The sequence below is a fragment of the Trichechus manatus genome, unplaced genomic scaffold (assembly GCF_000243295.1).
Source record: "Trichechus manatus latirostris isolate Lorelei unplaced genomic scaffold, TriManLat1.0 scaffold00011, whole genome shotgun sequence".
NCBI lineage: Eukaryota > Metazoa > Chordata > Mammalia > Sirenia > Trichechidae > Trichechus > Trichechus manatus.
In genome coordinates this window covers 22,804,708-22,830,011 of record NW_004443947.1, presented here as the reverse complement: position 1 = coordinate 22,830,011, position 25,304 = coordinate 22,804,708, and the positions used below count along the sequence as shown (strand labels likewise).

Below are 25,304 nucleotides of genomic sequence, written 5' to 3'. Positions count from 1 at the left end.
ACAGCAGGGCTTTTGCTCACAGGCTGTGAAGAAGATAGACGAATCCCCAGATCGGTAGGCAAGACTGCAGGTAGGCTGCTAGCTCAAGTTCCAAGAACCAGAGGTCAGATGAACAGGAGTCAGCTGCAGGATCCAGGGTGAGAAAAAGCCCACAAGCCTTGCCAGAATATCCACTTATATCCAATGCAGGCTACACACCCAAGGAAACTCCCCTTCAACTGATTGGCTACTCACAGCAGATCCCATCATGGAGGTGATCACATTATATCAGATCTCATCATGGAAGTGATCACATCATCATACGACTGCCCAACTGCATCACAGCTGCCAAACCACTGAGAATCATGGCCCAGCCAAGTTGACACACAACCTTAACCATCACAGTCCACCCCTTGTCAACTTGTCACCTGTACACATCTCCTTAATCCATACACAATCTCTGAATAAAGACAATTAGAAAGTCATACTTGCGCCTAACATGATACAATGAACACACATACAACTGAAAATGCACTAGCCCTGTTTATATATTATATTTTATAAGTCAAGAAAACAAAAATATTTGATGCACACATACAAAGCAGAAATACTCATAACAATTACAGTCCTCTTTTTTGCAACTGATCATATGGTTGTAACTGGTATTTAGAACTACCTTCTTCCACCACCCATTCCATATTCCCTTTGCCCTCAGCAAGCACCTCAGTTGGTCGTGGATCTTTGCTTGGTGGGATGACCCAAACCTTCATTACTGAAGGGCCATTAGTAGTCATGTCAGAATTGGGATGCTGTAATTTTCCATTGACTTTAATCACAGGGCATGGTAGTACTAAGAGACGCCCTAAAGGATCTCCTGCATCACAGATATACTCTTCTTTACATCCATTATGTACTATCAATCCGATTTCTTCTTGGTAACCAGGATCAATCCCACCAGCCAGTATAGTAACTCCCTTCTTTGCCTGTTGATCTACCTGGGCTGGAACTCCCTGGGATGTGGTGGTCTCCCTCTGTCATTACTCCAAGATCGTCAGGCAGTTGAAGGACCCCCGCAAGCCTGAACAGTTCCTGCAGGACTTCCTCAATGGGAACTGCAATTTGGCTCCTGGTTTGACCACATTAAGGGCTGGATTCAGATGCAAGGCAAAGAGAACTTCCTGTCTATCACCTACGAGGAGCTGCATCAGGTGTCTGAGGTGACTGGAAGGACTACTTCACGGTGGCGCAGAGTGAAACCTTTGACCACGTCTACAGCGAGCAGATATGGAGGCAGCTGATCTTCAACTTGGACAAGGCCCTGAAGGTCGCCAGCCCAGACCCCAAGCCCAGCCCCATCCCCAGCCCTAATCCTGGCCAGGTCCCCTAGACCCCACTCCTGGTACCAAATCCTCAGTTATCTAGTGCAGGGAGCTCATATCATCAAGAAACAAAATCTGGGAGAAGAGCATGTCCTTTGGACCCGGGGTCCCTGTGCTGAGAAGCTCCTAGTCCAGGGGAAGACTGATGACAAGGACCTTCCTCCAGAGCCAACAGAGAGAGAAAGCCTTCGCCTGTGACTGACACCCTGATTTTGGACTTCTAGTCAACTAGAGTATCAGAGAATAAACTTCTGTTTGTTGAAGCCATCCACTTGTGACATTTCTGTTATAGCAGCACTAGGTAACTAAGACAATGAGAACTCCTTCTTCATAGGGTGGTTAGGGGCTTCTACGACTGCATTTGCCTGTAGTTTCCTCACTTCTTTAACATGGGAGGTAAGGGACAGACCCTTATGCAGTGCAGCTCTTGCAGATTTCAGAGGGCCTTCAAGTTCATTTTCTCACTTGTTCCCCTCCAGCAGCCCCACCCAGTGTCTTTGGAAATTGAGTGTTCCCTGCCCCAGGATCATGCCAGCTGTAAGGGGCAGAACCAGGTTCTCTAATGCCAAACTCCTGGCTCCATTCTCTCTGACCCCACCACTTGTTCTTTCAGTGAGGAACTGGCAGACCCTGCCCGTTCTTTAAACTTAAACTGCCCGCCTCCCCTTCTCTATCGAGCCTTCCTGGGTGACTTCGGTTACACTAAACTTCTTCTCACCCACCCCAGAGCACCAAATATACTTATATACTGAGCATGTTAGCATTTATTGTTGTGAAGTTAAGTTTTCATCCTTGTCTTAAAAGGTTTATCAGGAGTAGGCACTATTTATGGGAGGCACCACAAGGTTTATTAGAACTCCCCAACCCCAAGGTCCGCAAACCCTCAATAAAATACCAGAGCTGGACCTATCAGAGGGGATGCCCATGGTTCTACCAGGTTGGAGTATTATTTCACAATGCTGGGGAAGGCGATAACCTAAAGCTTGGTGGTTCAAATCCACCCAGTGGCACCTCTTTAGAAAATCCCGATGATCTGCTTCTGTGAAGATTATAGCCAAGAAAACCTATGGAGCAGTTCTACTCTGTAACACATAGGGTCATCATGAGTTGGAATTGACTCTACAGCAATGGGGTTGGTTTTGGTTTGGGGAAACTGGTAGAGTTGATTCCAGGATAGAAAGTGAAAGAAGCAAGAGCATTCAAACCCTGGAGAGGGCATGCTGCAGTTCAGTGCCCTTGGAAAGAGTTCCCCCACTCAGATTACAGGGACATTCCCTGAGCTCAGTAGGACACTGACTTTGGAAATACTATAAAGGGAAAGAACAACTGTGAAACTAGGGAGGAAATCTCTTCAAAGAGGGGCAATTCTGGCGCAGTGGTTAAGAGCTCAGCTGCTGACCAAAAGGTCATCCGTTCAAATCCACCAACCGCTCATTGGAAACCCTACGGGGCAGTTCTAGGCTGTCCTATAAGATCGCTATGAGTCGGAATAGACTCAAAGGCAACGGGTTTGGTTTGGCTTTTTGTAAACTTTGGAACAGGATCCCCGAGTCCGCTGAGAAAGCCCACAATATTATTGCAAAGAAGAGTTATATTTTTATTAGTTCAGCTTTGGAATGTCAAAATAAATAAATACATAGAAACCACATACAGTCGCTTTTCAGAAAGCACACTCCTGACTTAAAAGTAGCACCTTCCTCGGCTGATCCTGTCTGGTCACAATCCGCACATCAGGTTCCCTCAGGCTGACGAGTAAGAGGGTTTTTAAATCGTTTTCTGCGTATCTCTGTTGACTTTTTTGTGTGGCCTTTAAGAAGCAACCTGCAATTGACAAGTTTATGTCCTCAGCCACGACTACACCTGACCTCCCTCTCGAATCGTGAGATCTTCCGACTTTCTCAGGTGTCTCTGTGTCACCTTCCTGTGCCTTACGGATAGGTGGGGGTGGGCACTGCCAGGGAGGCTGAAGCTTGGTTTCAATTTCAGTCATTTTTCAGAAGTGCAGGTGGCCCTCCGTTGCTTTATTTACATAAATTGAAGAGGGCGGGAGGTCTTCATGGATACGGGACGAACATCTGCTTCTCCAGGCCCCCCTCAAACAGGTTTGTGTTTTGATGTCTATATTTCAATATCTCTTATGTTCCCATCCATCACAAGTACATGTCTGTGCTTGCATCAGAACGCGGTGTTCTCACTGGCTGCTGTAAAACTGATGCACTCGCAGCCTCACTGGAAAAGGTGTCAGTATAAATAACACTTAAATTCACATTTTGCACAAGAGGGTCCATGCCTCCTGGAGCAGGTCCCGAGAAACATACGATGCACCTTGGCACACAGATGTTAAATAATGGCAATAAATTAATAAATACATAAATTATTTAAATATTTACAATAGCATGAAGGGCAGTGGAAACCTGAGAGCTGGGAAATCTATAAATAAATTAGCTGATTGTTTCAGTGGGCACTTAGCATTTAAATATAAAAATACAGCAAAGGCATCATTATAATCCTCAAAAAAAGCAAATCAGGTAACAATTTTTTTTGTCTATTCCATCATATCTTTGAAAAAATTCTGTCTGATGGTTTTCACTTGTCCTCTAAGGAGTCCTTCTGGAATTGGAATCTAAAAAAGAATAGCAAAATAGGGATGAGATTTGTAGCACCAAACCCTTCTTATTTCACACAAAACTTTTTCCTGGGAAGTTGGTTTTGGGGGATTCCATGTCAGAAGCATCCAGCCCTTCCTTCTGGGGACTAGAATTTGGGCTGATACCATGCTTGCCAGAGGCTCTCTTGAGAGTTTTCTTAAAAGAATATCTGATTGTGTCATTTTCTTGCTTAAAGCCCTTCAGTGGCCCCCCCAACGCCCCCAGGACAAGGAACTAACTCCTGTAACCAGCTTGCAGGCCCTCCATTCTCTGAGCCCTGCCCACTTCTCTCTTCTGCTTTTGCATTCCCCTTTAGAAGCCCTGGTGGCACAAAAAGTAAAGCACTTGGCTGTTAACCAAAAGGCTGGCGGTTTGAACCCACCCCGTGGCTCTGCGGGAGAAAGACCTGGCAATCTACTTCCATAAAGATTACAGCCAAGAAAATCCTATGGGGCAGTTCTACTGTGTCACATGGACTTGCTGTGACTCAAAATGGACTCAATGGCATCTAACAACTAGGGGGAAGGACCCATGGCTGTTTTCTTTGCTGCCGTATCCCTGTGCCTGACACAATATGGGCACCAAATAAAGCCTGTTAATAAACAAATGTATGTTTCTCACTCTGGCGACTGTGTACAGGGTGCCCCACTGGCCCACTGCTGTGCTGCAGCATCCCCCACCATTGCCCTGAACCCGGGTACTATGAGCGTGCAGGTCTGGGCTGGGCTTCGAGGGCCTGCTCACCTAACTGCAGGATACAGATGCCCATTCGCTCCAGAAGGAGCTATAGTAGCGGTCCCGGGCTTGCACCCGGATCTTGGTGTCCTTATGGCAGATAACCTTGGCTGAGGTCTTGTCCATGCAGGGTCTCTCTTTCTGCAAAAGACAGTGCAATTTGTGAATGCCCTGTGGCAACACTGTCACAAGGCAGGCTGGGCATATTTCTGCAAAGCACAACCTCCCCAAACAATCACACCCTGGTCTTAGGACACCACATTTGTAATGCACAGGGAAGGGTGTAGAACTTATGCCACCTACTGGCAGAAACTCTAAATACAGATTCTGCTTTTCTGTTTTCTATTTTGTACCTGGGTGGTGCAAACGGTTAATGTGTCTGGCTGCTAACTCAAAGGTTGAAGGTTCAGGTCTACCCAGAGGGGCCTCGGAAGAAAGGCCTGGTGATCTACTTCTGAAAAATCAGCACTGAAAACCCTATGGAGCACAGGTCTACTTTGACACACATAGGGTCACCATGAGTTGGGGTTGACTCAATAGCAACTTGTTACTGGTTAAGAGAGAAATCGTTTGGACCAGTTTTCATCTTTTAACACAGCTGCCTTGCCCGAAGACCCCATGCATACCCACCCCAGTACTAGGCTGATGTTGGGACTAAGATAGATTTGCTCTTGCTGTTTCTTGGATATTCAGAAATACCATACCCTGATCCTGTCATCAGACAAACCTGAGTTCAAATCCTGACATCTCTACTTATTAGCTGTGTGACTTCAGAAAAATGTTTTAGGCTCTTTGTGTCTCACATTCCTTATTTATAAAATGGGAAGAATAATAATGACCACCTCAAAGAGTTGTACAAATGAAAGGTAACATTCATGTGAAACTCTTAGCAAAGTCTTTACCATGTAAAAAGCGCCCAGTAAATATTACCTATTAATGGTATGTGCTTTAAGTTGGGAAGGTACTTATCAAGATTTTTAAATAATGTTTAGGTAAAACCCCCAACCTGCCAAAAATCTCAGGAAGTAACTGAACCACTAGAGGGCAGTGATGGTTTCATGGGAGAATTCTCGCCTTCCATGCAGGAGATCTGGGTTTGATTCCTGGGCAATGCACCTCATGCGCAGCCACCACCCCTCTGTCAGTGGAGCCTGGTGTGTTGATATGATACTGAACAGGTTTCATCAGAGGTTCCAGACTAAAATGGACTAGGAAGAAAGGCCTGGTATCTACTTCTGAAACTCAGCCAATTAAAACCTTATGGATCACAACAGTCTGATCTTATCGTGCATGGGGTCACCATGAGTTGGGGGCTACCTTGACAGCAGCTAACAACAACAACAACTGTATCACTAAGTTTCTACCACATGCTAAACGCTATGCTGCATAAGGCCTATATGCAGTGATTCTAGAAATGTGGTCCAAGGAGCCCTAGGGCTCTGTAAAAGTGCCTTGGGGACTTTGTAAGAGGTAAAGAAGTTCTCATGCTAAGGGAAGAAAGTTTGAAAGCCACTGTGTTAGCCTGTGTAAGTGCCAATGTTCTGTTTAAGACAATAAGTTAACCATCTCTTGAACAGCTGAGAGTTACCCATTTTAGTTGAGACACAGCATGAATGTTCTGTCATCAGTTATACTCACTGAGGACCAATTCTGAGTGCAAGGATTAATGATCAACTATCCTGGAGGCAGTAGAGTGGTTGGGGGGCAGGCCTTTGTGTCTGGCCAACTGAGTTTGTGTCCTGGCTCTGTCACTTCCTAGCTGAGTGACTTTGGATAAGTCACTTAATCTCTCTGAGCTTCAATGTCTTTACTCATGAAGTGGTGATAATCATATTGCCTGCCTTTGTAGGGATATTATGAGGATTAAGTGAGATAACCCAGGTAAAACCCTTCGCACTGCTCCAGGCCCATAGAAAGTGCTAAGAAAAGTTGGTGGTTATTTTCATCATTCATCTTCTCTCTGATGGGGGCCTGCGTAAACCTGACCACAGAATATATCGCGCATGAATCATGTCTTACCTTTTCTCTCTTGTTCTTGCCCTGTACCTGGATGCAGAACGTCAGGGAGAAGTAGGAATGTGGGGTGCTCCAGGTGTCAGGGTACTCCCAGCTGACCTCCACATGCCGAGAATTCGCTAATGCCTTCAGCTGCAGGTTCTTAGGTGGGTCAGGTTTGACTGTGGAAACAGATAAACGCTACTTTCCTAACGGGGCTTTGGAGTAAGGTGGTTCTGGCTTCTGAGTCCACTTTCACCTTTTACCAGCTGTGGGTCCATAGGAGAGTTACTTTTCTGAGCACTGTTTTCATCTGGAAAATTGGATTCATGGTGGTTTCCGCCCCATAAGTGATTGTAAGGATAAAATGAGATTTACTATGTAAAGTCCTTACATGAGGTCAATACATGCAACTCTTCTTTCTAAAACTTTAGGAAATTAAGGATCCTCAGGGCTTCACTTTTAATCTTTGAAACTTGGGCCTAGAAAGCAATGCCCCTCCTCCCCCAGCCAGCCACACTCCCTTGTTCATGCTCTCCTTATCTGCACGGCTGGTGTCACACCTCCCGCCATCTGTCAGGCAGTGAGGGCATCCTTCTCACCTTCTGGTGGCACTAGGAACAATGTAGGGCCATGGTACCTATGGTGTCTAGCCACTGAACTACCTGGACCATAACTAGCTCTGGGTAAATGAAATAAACTGGGTTGGCAAACATGAGATACCTGGGCTGCTGGTCCTCATGCCATCCATGGAAGGCAGCCCTCATCAATCATTACACCCTTTACCAAACCCAAGAGAGAGGCTCAGAATCCTTCATCCTTGCATTCTGGTGTCCACGTCCCTCAATCGGATGGTCCCTGGCACTGGAACCACCTCTGCTTGGTGCTCAGAAGAAGATTCTCAGAGACAGCAATCTCACATCTGGGCAATGCCATCAAGGACCATCCTCTCTGTGGTCAAGCCCTCTTTTTGTACCAAACATGGAACAGAGCTGAGCCTCTCACCCAGGATGAGGTAGGAGACTTTCCACTTATTGCCCTTTTTTTGTCTGTTCCTAGTGTCTGCACTGACTTGTCTCGCAGCATTTGTAGTTAATTGCCTCTATGCTCATTCCTTCACTCACTTACTCAATAAAAAATTACCGAGAACCCATTTATGTGCCAGCCACGAGAGAATGCATAGAGGATACAGCAGCTGAGTATCACAAAGACTCTGTCCAAAGTAGTCTTACCTTTTCTAGAGTGGGAGACATTCTACAGAAGGTGGTTGGACTCACCAGACCCAATACCACTCCACACAAAGACCATGGCACCTAGTAGGTACTTTGCAAAATTCTTCTCTCTATTCTTAGCATAACTTCTTTTCTTTAGGTCTCATTTAAATCTCACCTCCTTCCTGGCCACACTATGAGAACTAGATCCCACCCTCCCCAGCCCATCAAGTGCAAACACTCCACAAATACTAGAGCAAGTTATGTGGCTCTATCGTGCTTTATTTCATAATGCTTGTTAAATGAGTAAATGGTAAAGGGAAAGATAAATGGCAAAATCTATACCTGCCAATTAAAAAATAGATGTCCAATCTAAAATAGTTTATATTCAAATGCTAGAGAGAGACTGGCTGGGAATAATTCCAATTAGTAAGGAAGCCTTGATTCTCAGGATAAATATTCTGCTTGAAGGGCTCTTGGATTCATCAGGGAAACAACCTGGGCAGCAGAATAGATGTGTAGCAAAGAGCCTACCCTTTCTAGTGGACAGATCTGGGTCTGAATTGCTAGCTGTGAGACCTGGGGCAAGTTGCTAATCTTTCTAAGACTCAATTTCCTCCTTTTTAAAATGCAGATAATAGTATCTCCATTGTACCTACTTTTTTTTTGTAGCAGAATTAAAGAGGTAAGGCAGGTAAGCCCCTTACCCCAGTGCATGGGGCATGGTGAACGTGTGACAAATAGCATTGATCCTTATTAAGTGCATATAATTGTCCATAACTCACTGATGTCTCTGATGAAGAAGCTGCTGGTGTAGTTTTCGTACTTGAGCTTGTGAACAGCTTCCACCACGATCTCAATCGGTTGGCTCTCCTCAGCGGCTGGGCAGGCGCTGTCCTCCTGACACTCCACCATGTACTTCTTATACTCCCTGTGGTCCACTTTGACCTTCTCTTCAGAGAGTGTTGCTGCCCCACACGTCACCCCTTGGGGGTTAGAGGAGCTGAAGTCACAGAAATCATCCTGTATTACCCATTTGTGGTGGAGTCCCTGGATGATAATGGTTAACGTGCTCAGCTGCTAACTGAAAGGTTGGCGGTTCAAGACCACTCAGAGGAGCCTTGAAAGAAAGTCCTGGTGATCTACTTCTGAAAAATCAGTCATTGAAAAACCCTATGGAGCACAGTTCTACTCTGAGACACATGGGGTCGCCATGAGTTGGTGTCAACTGGATGACAACTGGATACTGGTTACCCATTTGCAGGTGACTTCCCAGTGATTGCAGCCAGTGAGGCAGGTAAGACAGCTCTTTGAGGACACAACTTCTCCAACTGGTTTGATTTCTCCCCAGGGGTAATAAACTGCCCTTCCCACGAGAACAAACTTAGCTTAAGGGAGTGGTACAAATGTTTGGAAACAACTCTGCAAATATATACCGCTGGCCTAAATGAATCTGGACATTTTTAGATCTAGAGCCCTTGATTAAATCCCTTTACTAAAATTTTGAATTCATTTTTCTTATTTTAATTAAAAAATCTATGCATGCTAATTATAAAAAAAAATGATAAAGATGCATATAAAGGTAAATGTGTATGTACCTCCTTCATCTACCCTTTTATCCCTAATCTCAGTCTTCAGATAGAAATGCTATTCATAGCTTGCTGTAGCCTTCTAGAACTTTTTCAATGAATATTCATTGAAATATACACATATATTTTATATATTTTATTTATCTATATCTCTTTCTATATATATACATAGGGCTTATTTTTTATGAAGTGGGTTCAAATTATATATATTGTTTTGTAACCACTTTTCCCCCTCTGAGCATATTATGGGGAGCTCTCCACATCAAAACATACAGATTGGGTTATTCATTTTAATGACTGCTCAGAGTATAAGGTACCACACTTTATTTAATCATTCCCCTGCTGATTACCCAAAATGCCACAAACACTTGCACCTATGTCTTTGTGTACTTGTATAACCATTTCTTTGGTGTTATCATTTTAAAGATGGGAAAATGAGACTCCAAGCTTAATTTAGGGAGCCCCAGTAGCGTAAGTGGTTTGCGATTGGCTGCTAACCTAAAGGTTGGTGGTTTGAACCCACCCAGTGGCTCTGCAGAAGGAAGGCCTGGTGATCTGCTTCTGTAAAGATTACAGCCACGAAAACTCTATGGAGCAATTCTACTCTGTAACACATGGGGTTGCCATGAGTTGGGGGCTGACACAGATGGCAGCTAATAACACCACCACAAAGGTTAAATTACCCAGCGAAATGGTGGCAAAGCCAGGATGATCACCTAGACTTTGCTCCATTAACCTACATTGTTTCAGAAACTGAGATAGTGATTAAAGGGAGTCACATAGACGGGCAAAAACAGAGGTTCTCTATCCATGGAAATTGGTTTCTTAGGGAAAGTCCAAATGTGTTGGACAAACAGTGAACTCCTCAGCTCTCTTAGCTTCCAATGCGTGGCATTAGCAGAAGAAAAAGGAATTGAGGTGGCCATGGGAAAATTTCTGGTGGGATCACAGAATTTTGGGGTTGGCTTTAGAGCTTCCAGGATCTATGCCCTAGAACTCTTGTTTGTATTTTTGACTCAAGGTGCAATTTTGGCAAGTCATTTGTAGCTTCTATTTCTCCTTTTATCCCTCCCCATGGTGCTATGAACTTTAATGAAGCATTTCCAGGCAATTTGGATGAGAGTGGCTTCAAACACAGTGAGGCTATTCTCAGACCTTGAGAATATCCTGTCCTAACACGTACATTTGTTCACGCAATTGGCTTAAATCTCCATGTTCTTTCCTCAATTTAGGGCAAGAGAGGGGACTCAAAAGATTCTGCATTTGGTCACTGATAGGTCACCCTTATTTTCTTAATGAAATAGTTCTAGCAAAACGTTGAGAAGCCACATGGGTTTCACTTACCCTCTGCTGCTTTTGACACTGAATTTCAGATCAGTACTGATTGCTGTCAGCCACCAGCAGGTGAAATGTCCAGAATAATTCTTTGCCTCGCATTTTAGAAAGGTCTTATTTTTGGGTTCTGGATTTGAAGAAGAATAAAAATTCAATGTTAAGAGGTTTTCTTTCAGAAAGATTTTGATTGTGATTAATTACAGGCCACTCAGTGGCACAAGTGTGAATATCTTCCATTCATTTCCTTGGAAAACGAGGCTGCTCCGCTGACAGGCATTTTAGCTAGGTTTGGGAGTGCCAATAGGATGCTGATTCTGTAGGGTATAATATACACCCAACACACTCAGGGAGGTATTCTTAATTTTTTCTCAAGGTTATCACCTCAGTGTTGATGTAATGCATCTCGTACATTGGTTAATTTCTGTTAGTCAGTCAATAATATTACTGTTATTTAAAGAGAATCTCAGGGAAAACATCCAGACTGAACACATATCTCTCCCAACATGAGATTTTGATGGTTGATAACCCAAAGCTGTCTAGCAAAGCAAAAGAAAATGGAGATTCTGAGTGGTTTCAGTAAGGGACTTGATGTTAACTCATTAACTACATGAACTGGGTCTTGCCTTTCTTTAATTTTTATTTTTGTATCACTTGTGGAGCAAAAGAGAACATTGACATTATTCAAGGGGATGGAATTACCTTTCTGGTCCTTTAAAATATCAGTGGACCAAATCCCGTCTTCCTTTTTGTGAAGCAGCAAGAGTGAATGGCCCAGAATCTCGCCTCCTTTCTGACAGGTGTATTGGCCAGCATCTCCAAACTCTTTGACTTGGATGGTCAGGGTTTTGCCAGAGCCTAAACCCTCGCTGCTCTGGTCAGAAGTCCAGGTGATGCCGTCTTCTTCTTGAGTGTTACAGGTGAGCACCACTACTTCTCCAGGGGCATCAGGATACCAGTCCAACTCTACAATGTAAACTGAAGAGCACAAGGAGTAGAGAACTAGACTGTAGCTCTATGAACTCTGGGACTGTGTTTTATGGACCATCCTGGCATCTCCACTGCCTAAGCATAGCCTTGCTCATAACAAGTGTTTGGCAAATGTTTGCTGAGATGGTCTCAGGGCATTGGGGCCCATTTGAGCCCAAGGCCGTGAAACAGAGAAGCAAAGAGTTTATACCTGCTGTGGACTCATTAACTGGCAGGTTGCCTGTAATAATTAACCTTTGATTAGCTGGAAGATGGGGAAGACCTTGCTCCACTCAAAAATACAAACAGCACAGAACTCTTTGCCAAAGATCTAGTGAAGATAAGAAACTTCTAGCACAATTTCAATTTCAGAGGGTATAAACCAGAGCACAGTATTTATCAGAATAACATGGTGGTTAAAAAAGCAAACGGCCTGGAGAAAGATTGATCAGGCCTGAATCCTGCCCCAATTAACCCGCTGTGGTATTTGGGGCAAAGTACTTAATTACCATGAACCTCTGTTTCTTCATCTGTAAAATGACAATAATAATAGTATCTACCTCACAAGTTTGGCTTTAAGGATCAAATGAAAAAATAAAAACACTTAGCACAGGACCTGACATGTGGTAAACTCAATATAAGTTATTGTTATTATTCACAGACCAGAGGATCAGACAATGACACAGACAAACCCTTCTATAACTTTCCATGGGGATTTAAGGATTTACTTTCCTCTGCAGGAGACTTATCAGTGGAGATATTCATTCTCTCTGTATTATTTAGCTATTTTACAATCCTAGCAGGCAGTTCAGCAGACCTTAGTCTTCCTATTTTATAGAGGAGGATATAGGGGTTAAGCAAGGTCACATCAAGTTAGAAGCACAAGAGCTACATCTCAACCCTTCTGACTTCTAGGCTTTGCATTGGACTACAGTATCTTGACATCTAAACTGGCACTCAAGGGCTGACTTAGGATAGTATTCCAAAGAGTTTGTCACATCAAAGATGCATTCACTTATTCATTCATCTATTCACGCATTGATTATTAAATGAATAGAATATTTTAGTGCAATGGTTCTCAAAGCATGATCATCATCTGCAGCATCTCCTGGGAATCCGTTAGAAATGCAAATTCTTGAGTCCCAATCCAGATTTACTGAATCAGAAACTCTGGGGATGGAACTGCAGGATATGTATTTTAACAATTTCTCCAAATGATTGTGATTTCTGCTCAAGCTTGAATGCCATGGTGGTTAACAGCCTGGACTTTGGGTTTAGATAAGTTTGAGTTTAGATTTAGCTCTAGCACTGTGGTCTTGGGTAAGAAACTCAACTACTTTCAGCTTCAATATCATCTTTAAAATGGGAAAATATTAGTATTTGCTCTGGAAGGTCAAGATGAGGATTATATAAGCTAATTCATGTAATAGCTTAATGCAGTGCCCTTAAATGCAATATAAATTGTGGCTCTTGTTATTGGCATCCAAGTATAAAGCACTGTGGAATATAAAGCTCTCACCTTGCATCAGATGGGTTTTACAACTGCTTAATGGGAACAGGAAACCCTGGTGGCCTGGTGGTTAAGAGTTCAGCTGCTAACCAAAAGGTTAGCAGTTTGACTCCACCAGGCACTCCTTGGAAACCCTATGGGGCAGTTCTACTCTGTCCTATAGGGTCGCTATAAGTTGTAATCGACTCGACAGGAGTGAGTTGTGTGTGTGTTTTTTTTTTTTTTTAAATGGGTAACAAAGATAAGAGATAAAAAACATTTAGTGCCTAACTCTTCGGAAATGAGTAGCTGTGTTGACATGAAGCCATATAGCATCTTTGGTTTTCTCTAGTTCTTTTTTGTCCCGCTGATGAATGAATAGCATGGCTATTTCCCTGTTAATACTTAAGACTCAGAATGCTTAGAAGACCCTTGTCCAGGGCAGGGAAAACAATGGCAAGAGGGAACCTGATGAGGATCATCTATAACCTAGGGTTTGGCTTCTTCATCATCTTGTCTCCAAAGTCACAAGCCCTCTTAGTGTTTCTCACATTGATGTTCTGGAATTTTTGTGGTTTACCAAATCAGAAGTAACTAAGGGGTTAAATATGCAAGGGACAAGGTTTTTGAGCTCAGAAAAGTCCCAGGTTGGAAGAGATCTGGTATAATCATCTGGCTCATGCCTTTGCTTTTGCTCAAGGAAGAGTCTAAAACTCTCCAACCCTCCTGGGTGGGTGGCTGGATTGTTGTCTTCTTGACACTCTTAAGAATGGAGAAATGGTCCAACATTTCTTCTAGGCATCTAGTTCAGTGTTGCAGTCTCCTGACTATCCAAACATCATTTCTGATCATCAGCTGAAATCTCTTCAGGTTAATTTTTAACTATTTTCTCTTGCTCAACTCTCCAAAGATGTAGGAAACAATTGCTTCACGTCTTTCTTGTAAAACTTTTTCAAAGACTTAAGTGTATAGGCTTTGAAGTGAGACAGAATTGGGATCATGTCCCTGTTCTACCCTTACCAGCGATGTGAGTTCACGTAAGTTACTTAATCTTTTATTTGAATGACTTTTTTTTTCTTCTTGCCATCGAGTCAATTCCAATTGGTAGCGACCCCATGTGACAGAGTAGAACTGCCCCATAGAGTTTTCTAGGCTGTAAACTTTACGGATGCAGATTGCCAGGTCTTTCTCCTACGGAGCCACTAGGTGGGTTCAATCTCTTGGTTAGCATCCAAGCATTTAACCATTGCACCACCAGGGGTCCTTAGTTACTTAATCTTTTAGCCTCACTTTTCAACATCTGTAAAATGGGATGTGGGTAGTCTCTACTTCATATGGATGTTGTGAGAATTAAATGAAATGCTGTCCTCAATAAGTAGTAACCATTATTATTATTGTTGATATTGTTATTTTTACACAATTAAAGGTAGTAATTATCAGCATTAATATGCTTGCTTCAGTGAGGAACATCTGAGGTCTTTTAGGAACAACAATAATCAGTTAATGCATATTTACTGAGCGTGAGATACTAGAAGGATAGAGGGAACCTCTTATTCTATTAACACCTATGCTATTATTCTGTTAATAATTTTTGTTGATTGCTGGGAAAGAAAGTTTCTCTTAAGTCATCAGAGACATATTTTTTTCTAGCAATCAAACAGTAATATTAGCTAACATTTCCTTTCACTTCACCATCTATTGAGTTGTCTTCTGCATTTACTAACACATCTAGTAACCTATGTGGTAGGTGTCACTTTGTAATCCCCACTTTACAGGTGTGGAAACTCAGGCTCAGAGGTGACCCAGCTCAAGGTCACACAGCCAGTAACTAGCAGAATCAGGACTTGAACCCAAGACACTGTGAGTCTAAATCCTATGCTTTTATCCAAAGTGCTTGGTCAGAGGTAAGGCATCACAGTGTCAACTAAGTGGGTAGCACTGGGTGGTGGAGTGGGAGATGACAGCACATAGTTATTCTGTTTAAATCCTCTACTTTGGAATTTTATCGTACGGCACAACTGGTTTTTAGCCAATACTGGCAAAATCCATATCTCTTTTCCCACCACAGTCCACAAAAACCTCCTTTGGCATCCAACATGAAAACGAAACAATATAGACACCCTCAAGAGGTGAAAGCAGGAAATACGGCCTCCCATTTTCCCAGAGCACTGGCTCTCACTAGGAAGACCCCAGTGCGTGAGTGGTTGCCCATTCGGTTTGATGTCCCAGCAAAGGCTGCCTGAGAGTCCTGAATTAGAATCCCGGGACTTCACAGGGAATAGAGAGAAGCTGGTTACCGTCTTTCTCCAGTTCCCATATGGCCAGGAGGGGAGATGCCAGAAAAACCAGGGCAAACCAAGAGATGACCAACTGCTGATGACGCATCTGTAGGAGAGAAATAGGAGGAGAAGCAGCAGGAGGGAAGAAAAAAGAGGAAGGAGGAGGAAGAGGAGAAGATGAGGAAGGCAAAGACGAGAGACAATGTTAATAATTATCCAGTTACCTCTGGGAACCGTATATACATTCTATGCACATTGCATTTAATCTTTATTTTCCTCTTTCTTGTCTGCGATCAGGTTAATACTAAATGTGTTACAACAGCCCCACATACCAGTCTTTGGGTAAGAACATCTCCAGATAGTCATAGACTATCTGGAGCTAGAGGAACCGCTGTCTGATGCAATCCTCTTATTTTTAGGGTGAAAAACCTAAGGCTCAGGGAAGGAACATGACTTGTCTGGTTCAGCGTTAAGCAGTTACTTATTTAATACTTGCTATGTAAAGGGCACTGGGCTAGGATGCAAACTTTTAAGTTCCGGCCACAACCCAGTCATCTGGCTTTGTTGTGGAGGTTTAGTTTCTCTCCTTGTTTAGAGTACAATTGTTCCAAACTCAAAAATCTACTCCCTTCACATAATCGAACCCAGTAGTTCTCAAACTTGAGTGCGCATCATAATAACTTGGCAACTTGGAAGTTTTTTAAAAACACAGATTGCTGAGTCCCAGGCCCAGAGTTTCTTATTCATTAGGTCTGGGGATGGACCCTAAGAATCTGCATTTCTGAAGACTTCCCAGGTGAGGCCTACGTTGCTGGTCCAGGAATCACACTTTGAAAACCTCTGGCTTAACTCAATGGTTCTCAAACATCTTCAGGGTCCAGAAAACCAAACCAAACCCACTGCCATTGAGTCCATTCTGACTCATAGTGACCCTATAGGACAGAGTAGAACTGCCCCATAGGGTTTCCAAGGAGCAGCTGGTGGATTTGAACTGCTGGCCTTTTGGTTAGCAGCTGAGTGCTTAACCACTGTGCCACCAGGGATCCTAGAGACCCTGAAAATCAAGGAATTCTTTGAGAGAAGACCACAAAATAATGATGCATAATCCTGAAATAATGAAAGGCATAATTGTATCATCTACCATCGTATATTAAAGTCCAGTCTAAATTAAGTCACCAGGGTTTATGGAGATCTTTATATTGTGAAAATTATACTCATTAACATTTTCCCCACCTGCAAATTAGGTAGAGATGATTATTATTTAATTTTAGTTGGAAACACCTCCATCTATATTGAAGAGTGCAATGTTCTGTAGGAACATGGTTTCCTCTGGTTTAAATCATACGAAGAATAATACTTAAAAGCTTCAGCCAAATACCTTAAAAATACACATCCCTTGGTTGGAGTGACCAGGCATTGATAGATAAGGGCTGTGTTGAAACTTCTGTTAACCCTAGGGGGACCCTCATATATACATTAATCCCTTATATTTTAAAGCTCATGAGAGACAGAGACAGGACTAGAAATCAGGCCTTCCCGTACATAGCCCAGTGCATGGAGCTTTCAGGGACAATTAGTCCAAGTTAGGACTGTAGCAAAGTACTAGCTGGCGCAGAGCAACAGTTGGTAAATTCATAGGCTTGGGGTGAAGAAGACACGGGCTTGAATTCTGATTCCACCAGTCAATAACTGTGTGGTGTTAGGCATGCTACTCTCTGAGCCTTAGTTTCCTCATCTGTAAAATGGGCATAATACCCATCTTAAAGGGTTGCTGGAAGCATGCAATGGCATGAGGGTATTATAGAAGGCAATCAATATCATGTTAGTTTGTACAAACTAATCAGGAAGTGATAAAGGAAAATTTTGATATCTCTCTTTTGAATATAATGGATAGCCGAAAACAAAGTTAGTGCCTGGCTATAGGGAAATGCCCATGGATGTCTGCACTCTGGGAACAGAGACGGGAGACAACAGAGATTCCTGGCAATTACTTTACGTTCTCTTAATGCTGGGGATTTCCCTTTGGCTCTGCGCCCAGCAAGGCCTCTCTGGGCCTCAGGTGCATTTAATGATCTCAGGTGACTGCTTGTTAAGGTAAAGAGAGCCTGGTGCTGGTCATAAGAAGCTACTCACATTGTAGTAATATCACCTACATTTTAAAACACAGAACACAGGCAAGGGTAAAAATGGTAGTGGGTCACCTCTTAATCAAACCCAAGAGAAACAAAAAATGAGGACAATCAGCTGATACCAGGAAGCTGTATCCCTCAGCCCACATTTCCTTGACATGGTAAGTTTCGAGAGTCTTGAGTGTTAAAAAAAATTTTTTTTTCATGAAATTTCAGAGGTTTTCTAAATTCTTAAAACCCTTGAATGAGGGATGCAGGGTACTGTGGTTAGTCATTCCTATCTCCCATGGTGTGTTAAGGCTCCCTAATGTTGGTACCAACACGGGCATGCCAATGATACTTGGGAGGACATCTCTTTTCCAAGTTTATTTTGTTAGTTTTTATACTGAGCAAGTGTTGTCTTTGTAATTATTATTGAAAAATAAAAAGACAGAGTCACAGATGATATGACTGGCACATGGAAAGTTCTAGAGCCAAGGAGACCTGTGTTGGCATCCCAGCTCTGCCGTTTAATGGTTGTGTGACCCTGCGCAAGTCACTCTAAGCCTCACAATCTTAATCTGTAAAATGGGTATCCTGTTATGGTGAGGAGCTAATGAGATTATTCCCAGATGAAGTCAGGACCTTGACTATTTGCTCTCACAGAGCCCATTCTTCCTTTCACAGCACTTACTACATTGAAATAGTATAGTTACTTGTTTGATGTTTTTCCTTCCCACCAGACTGAGCTCTCTGACAGCAAGGATCATGTCTGCTTTGCTTGCCAATCAATCCTCAGAGTCTAGGCTAGAAACTCTAGAGGGATTTCATTACTAGTGGAATGAATTCATGTATAGAAATAATAAAAGACCAGATCCCAGTAAAATTTACTCTAAGAGCCACTAAAATTCTCTCCAGTATCTTGAAATTCCTTACTTGAAAAAAGTGGGTCATCAACTGGGTAATCTCTTTGTTAAAATTATATCTTACCCCGATCACGTTGTTATACATAGTTTACCTGGGCAGGGATAAGACATCAGTTCAGTAAAGATTTTCCTTTTCTCTCAGATTTTAAAACTCCTCAGGGATTAGTATGAAACAGTACAATTGCTTTTCATTTTTAAAATGAGGCCAAAGTTAGTGAATCCAAAACAAAAAAAAAAAAAAAAGGGATAATCTGGCAATCTGGTTGATATCACAGCTGACTATTAAACTCATCACAAATATAGGATAAAGAATGCTCTGTAAGATTCAGTTACAAGGTATAATTACAAATTCAATTATTTTAAGGAGTGCATGACAGACTTTTTAAAGGTTTATAATGCTCAGGTAAGCCCCACTCACTTTAACGCTACACAGTCCTTTAATTAATGGCTATTAGTATTTAGGAACATACTTTTATATGTGTACAGCTTCAAAATAAGACAGAACATGCCAAAACAAACTTTTTATAAAATGTGTATTTGTTCACAGTCCATGTATACAATCATTATTAGTTCACTTTTTACATTAACACTTTTTTTTAAAATCAGTCCCCAGAGTACTGACTTTTCACTAGTGTCCCAGCAGGCAAGTTACTAGGCATGCTTCCAGAGCCCACCCACCTCATCTGCCAGGCACAGTGGGTAGCACCCCTGGATAGCCACAGGCTCATGGGAATGGGTGTAAGGGGCTAGAGAGGTGCTTACCTTGCTTCTGGGAAGGCTGCAGGATCTGCTGGGCCTGAAGCTGTGTTTCTGGTGCTGCTGCTGCTGCTGCTGAGCTTATTATATACCCTACTCCTACCCAGCTTTACAATGGAAACCCAAACTAGAAACTGACTTGTTCCAAGTTGCAACACTGCAACACTGAAAAAAAAAAAACTCTCAAAACCTTCTGGGGGAATTTCAAGCAGTTCCTTTTTCTTCTTCTTCTTCTTCTTCTGTAAGTATCAATAATGCTGAGGGAACATAGACATTGAAATCCCAGGTAATGAACTAAGAGGAAATGACTTTTGGGTGGGGAAAAAGGAAGGCAATGGGGTTGTTGATTTCTTCAGTTTACATCATGGCCAAGGTGTGTAGGGACAGCAGCAGGCAGCCTCAGACTGAGGAAGAAGGAAGGCCAATGGGAGGCTAAGCAGGAGGCCAAGTTCATCGCAGGATGGAGAAACCATGTGGAGAAGCTCCAACAACAAAATCTAGCTTCTCGTGAATGGAAGGGCAAAAGGTTTAATATATCTGAGGGGCCCTCCTCCCCCACATTATTCCTTTTGCGTCTGGATTTCAGAAACATACTATTACCACCCATTCTGGCTCCATGTACCACACACACACACACACATTTTCCTACAGACATGATAAAAATGTGTGTACAGTAAGACTCGAATGTGTGCAAAGACACAGCCAGAACTCATAGGTACTCTCTCATATACAGATGAGAGCAGGAGGTTAAATATGCACAGACAGGCATACAGATAACGTGTGCCACATTCAAGGCACACCCTCTTGGGCACCCAGCCTGGACCCTCACACTCATTTTGCACACAAATCTATGGCCCTAGGAGCACTACAGAGATGCACAGAATGAGCAGAATAAAGATACATCTCTCCTAGTGGAATTTAAAATTCCTAAGAGTTGTGCAAACGTGTACACAGGTGTTAGGCCACCTACCCCTACCCCCATCCCGTCTGCAAGTGAACATATATAACCAAGGGCTTGGCTGCTAACCGAAAGGTGGCCAGTTTGAACCCCTGGAGCAGTACTGCGGGAGAAAGATGTCAGTCTGCTTCCCTAAAGATTTAGAGCCTTGGAAACCCTATGGAGCAGTTCTACCCAGACCTATAGGGTCGCTATGAGTCTGAATCGACTCAATGGCAGTGGGTTTGGTTTGGTTTTGATACGCAGACAGATGCGAGCCATACCCAGAGCCGCCAATAGAGGGCGCTGCTGCAAGGCAGTCGCCGCGCAGAGGCCCGGTTGAGAAGCGCACCCACGCGACCCGACTTCTCCATCCCGGCCCCCAGCTTTTGGCCCGTGCCTCGGGGGAAGTTCCTGGGGCGGGGGCTGGGGCCGGGCGGGGTTTCAGGAGCACGCAGGTTTCAGCGCTAACTTTCCTTGCAGTCTCGGAGTGGGGAAAACGGGAAACCCGGGCGAGAGTGGCGGAGCTTCCCAACCGCATACTTCCTCTCTCCCTCCGTTTCTTTCGGTTGGGAGGGCCCGCTCCGCAGTCCTACCAGTTATCCGACCTGTGCTCTGGCTTGGGGAGGGGACGTTACATCCAGCTCAGAGTGCCCGCTTCCACTTCTGTCCTCCTGGCCTCCCAAAACTTTGCGTCCCAGGCTTCAAGCGATACTGAAGTTCTCACATAAAAAACAAAACAGAACAAACGCCCTATATCCTAGATATCTTAAGTGAACAAAGCAGGTTGTGTTGTATTTCGGTCATATGACACCGTTTGTATCTGTGTTTAGGCTTTTAGCACTGGGCATCCTGGGGAGAGAAGCTAGACCTGAAGAAGGAGCCTTTCCACAGTTGGATTTTTTGTTACATAAATATGAACCAACTTGGGGTGGGGGAGTCTTTCTGTAAACATGTATTCATTTTCCTCAACCAGTCATCAAAGGTCATTGTATAGAAAGCTTAACTGTGAAATTCGTATGAAATAGATGTATTAATTAATTTATAGTGGCTACATCACTATAGATAAGCCCTTCTGTGCCCTGTAAAAAAATGCATAAAATATTTTTTAAAATTAACGTGTTAATAAAATCATCTTCAAAGTTAAAAAAAATTTAATTTGTAACATAAAAGCTAAGTAAAAATAGTGCGCTAGTTATGCAAAAGAAGCTTCAACGCAAGCCCCCTAGTCCTTTTCCACTCAGATTGCAGCCCAGGGCCTATCCTATATGAAAAAATGTGGAGCCTCCGTTGTTCACTTACCTCAAGGACAAGGAGTAGATTTTAAAAGGTGAGCTCTGGAGTTACAGAGACCTGAGTTCCAACACTTGCTCTGCAAGGTGCTTAATTTCTCTAAGCCTTGGTTTTCCAAAACTGTAAAATTGGATTAAATTTGTTGTCAGGATTAATTGAGAAACAATGTAATAACGCACTTAGCGTAACATCCGGGCTAAATGCTCAATAAGTGGCTGTATTTATTTATTTTATCCTGCCACGTCCCAGAAAGGCTTTTGGTAGCTCACAAGGGGACATTGAAGTTGACAAGAGGAGTGGAGGAAGATGGGATCCTTGTGAGGACATTTCGGGGAGCCAGGAATAGGGCTTCTCATAGTCCGCACAGTGATGAAACCACACAGTTGGGCCACCAATTTGTCTCTGAGCATCCTGGCCACCAGAATAAGAAACAGTATGCACCTGGCCCATCTCTGCCCTGTGGGACTATTTTGATGAGTCCAGTTCCCCTGCTGGGAAGTAGTTCTCAAACTTTATCTGCATGTAATAAAATAAATTCAGGTTCTTGGGGCCCCACATTGGGAGATTGTGAGGCAGTAGGTCTAGGGTAGGGCTCAGGAATCTGCATTTTAACAAGTTCACGCAAGATTCTGATGTGGAGCTGCATTTTGAGACATACCGTGCACAGCGTTCTGCTGCCTTGGGCAGACTGTATGCCTTACTCATCTCTGGATACGCCACAAGGCCAGCCAGAACTCTGATAATGTCAGCAGAATGCCTGTGGACCTGATTTCACACAACAGGTTGATCGACTTGCTCTACTTCGCAGTCTAGACTTTGAACCCTGGCAAACTAGATCAGACTTGTGATCCCTCTATGAATCTCCTTTCAGGAGGGGAAGGTCGGCTGACAAGCAGTAGGAGAGCTGAGCTGCCAGGTTGATATGGCTTGTGACTGAGCCACGAGACGGAGAGGATCACCCTAGAAACTGAAAATAACTTGAAGAATTTTTTGACCACAAAAACATTTTTTTTTTTTTCTAGAAGAATGTTCTGAGTTTCTAGTACAAGGTTCAAATAAAGGAGAAGCCACGTGCTGTTTTTAAAATTAAAGTATTTTAAAAATTACACAAGCAATATGTGTATATATGCTTATTACAAATACTTCAAACAATACAAATACACATAGAACAAAGTTGAAGCCCTGATTCACGCTGCTGCCAGAGATAACCATTGCCAACGTTTTGGTGTGTATCCTCCCAGAGTCTACTTTAGATCCTTCTCTAATTTATATCTATCTGGCTATCCAAATGGGATCATATTATATACATTGTTCTGAAAATTGCTCCTTTCTTATAACAGTCTGTTTTGTCTCCAGTGGTTTCTAGTGGCATGGTGGCACAGTAGTTAAAGTGCTCGGCTGCTAACTGAAAGGTTGGTGGTTCGAACCCACCAGCCGCTCCTTGGGAGAAATATGTCTGCTTCTGTAAAGATTTACAGCCTTGAAAACCCTATGGGGTAGTTCTACCCTGTCCTATAGTCAGAATCGACTAGACAACAGTGGGTTTGGTTTGGGTTTTGGTTTCCAGTGTCTTGCTAGAGGTCCCCTGTAGGTCACATCTGGATCAGTTAGGGTGCTTTGGGCTTTGTTCTCTTGCTCGCTCTTCTCAAGTTTCCAAACTAGCTCTTCAATTCTAGGCATCAATCCACAGGATAAGAAAAGGCTGTCTTGTCCTGTGTGTCTCTTTTGATGTTCGTTGCCATCGAGTTGGCTCTGACTCACAGTGACTCCATGCACAACAGAACCGAAATGTTGCCTGGTCCTGAGCCATCTTCACCATCGCTGGTATGCTTGAGTCTGTTATTGCAACCACTGTGTATTTTGAGTGCCTTCCAACCTAGGGAGCTCATCTTCCAGCACTGTTTCGAACAATATTCTGTTGTGATCTGTAGGGTTTTCACTGGCTAATTTTCAGAAGTAGATTGCCAGCCTTTCTTCCTAGCCTGTCTCTGCTGAAACCTGTCCACCCTGGGTGACCCTGCTGGTATTTGAAGTACCACTGGCATAGCTTCCAGCATCAAAGCAACACACAAGCCACCACAGTACAACAAAACTGACAGATGAGTGATCAGTGTCTCTTAGGAACAAAGAATTTTCCCAGAAGCCCCCACAGCCTTCTGCCAAGACTCCCTGGCCACCCATAAACGAATCACTGGCAAGGAGAATGGGTTTACAGTGAAACTTTTTAGGCTTGCCCCTGAGATCGGAAAGGATCATGGTCCCAGGGGCATGGCTACTGGCTACTTCAACAAGGTGGAAATAGATAGACAGTCATGAGTGTTGTCTATCAAGTCTCCTTCATAGGTGAGCCTCTCCTGATAGGTGAGCCCAGATGGTTAGTGCTGCCCATGAAGTGAGGATATACGGCCCTTGTGTGGGTAATGAGGACCAAGGCTTCTTCCTCAGAATGATCAGTCCCTTAAGGAACATGTCTAGTCTAGGAGCATGGGTATTAGCTCCCACCTGTCATCTCAGAGGTGTGTGCTTTTACAGAAAAAAAGACTGGAGGATTTATCACCAAAAATTTAAGTGGATGAATTTTGTTTTCTTCTTTATAGTTTTCTAAATTTTCCAAAATGCATTACTTTCCTAATTAGGAAAAAAAAGTTACTGGAAAAGAAGAGATGAAGAAAGCACACAGACAGGGCAGTATAGTAGTTAGGAATTTGCATTTGAGAATCAGATCTAGGTTAGACCGTGATTCATGTTTCAAATATAATTGAGTGTGCTTGTGAATTATAATCCTTTCCTGGGAGGTCTGTTGCCAAGTCACTGCTGAAATGCTGTACTTTTATAAATGGTGATGGAGAAGCTTCTCTCTTAGGCGTGGTGTTTCCTGGAGGCAGAAGAGTGCTTGAAGGGATCTCACTCAATTTTTCAAGTTTCCTTTGGATAGATAGACATATTTTTTGTTTTAATACTTTGTAAAAGATTCCTAAAGTCAGTTTAATTCTTAAAGGGACTGAGACGTCTTCCCCAGCTCCCCCCACCCGCCTCAATGATGACTCTGATCACATTTCTACAATATCTTCCTTTCTTTCCTGGCCCATGGCATGCAGGTGGAAGGTGTTAGATGCAGCCACTCCTGGGTTTCATCATGCAGTTGGGCATCTGCAGCCTGCTTGACTGGACTGACCGCAGAGTAAGAGCTATGCTCCACTTCAGACATTGATTTTGCCATTTGCTTGTGGGAATCTTTTCTTTTTCCTCTCTAAATGCAATTTTATGTTAATCCCGGTGAAAGGAAAGGGTGTGTGGTGACCGGAAGGAAGTGGGTGTGTCCTAGGCTTTGAGAAGGATTGCTGACGTCTAGAAATGCTTACGCTAGAAAGGTGTGGGAACAGTTGGTCTGGCCTTGCTGTTAGTAGAGACACGTACAACAAGGCCAGGTGGGAGCCACTGGGGGAGGGCATGCATCTTGGATGAAGCACTGTCATCTATGGTCCCGTATCAACTCGGATCGACAAACAACTATTGAATATTAGCTAGGCACCCCTGCATTTATAGAATGCAGTGTTAAAAACAAAAACAAAAGCAAAAACAAAAACAAAAACAAACCATTTGCTTTCGGGTTGATTCTGACTCGTGGTGACTCCATGTGTGCGGAGTGGAATTGCTCCATAGGGTGTTCAAGGCTATG

At 43.3% G+C, this 25,304-nt stretch overlaps 1 protein-coding gene across 1 annotated transcript; it reads right to left on the bottom strand.

The window, feature by feature from the left end:
• Positions 1–4,748: 4,748 nt before the first annotated feature.
• On the bottom strand, positions 4,749–19,407 carry IL12B (interleukin 12B). The gene is made up of 7 exons (XM_004371248.1): positions 19,402–19,407; positions 15,624–15,711; positions 11,571–11,846; positions 10,881–10,998; positions 8,733–8,950; positions 6,761–6,918; positions 4,749–4,882 (listed from the first exon to the last, which is right to left on the bottom strand). Exons 2-7 carry the CDS (start codon positions 15,709–15,711, stop codon positions 4,751–4,753), a joined length of 990 nt encoding a protein of 329 aa, XP_004371305.1. The 5' UTR covers positions 19,402–19,407; the 3' UTR covers positions 4,749–4,750.
• Between the last annotated feature and the right edge of the window lie 5,897 nt (positions 19,408–25,304).

Bases quoted from the DNA above. Each gene is read 5' to 3' on its own strand.
- IL12B (XM_004371248.1), bottom strand. From the start codon at position 15,711: ATGCGTCATCAGCAGTTGGTCATCTCTTGGTTTGCCCTGGTTTTTCTG. The intron at 11,847-15,623 runs GTAACCAGCTTC...TGTGCTCTTCAG, and splicing joins ATGGGAACTGGAGAAAGACG to TTTACATTGTAGAGTTGGAC. The intron at 4,883-6,760 runs GTAAGACATGAT...TGTCTTTTGCAG, and splicing joins GCAAGAACAAGAGAGAAAAG to AAAGAGAGACCCTGCATGGA.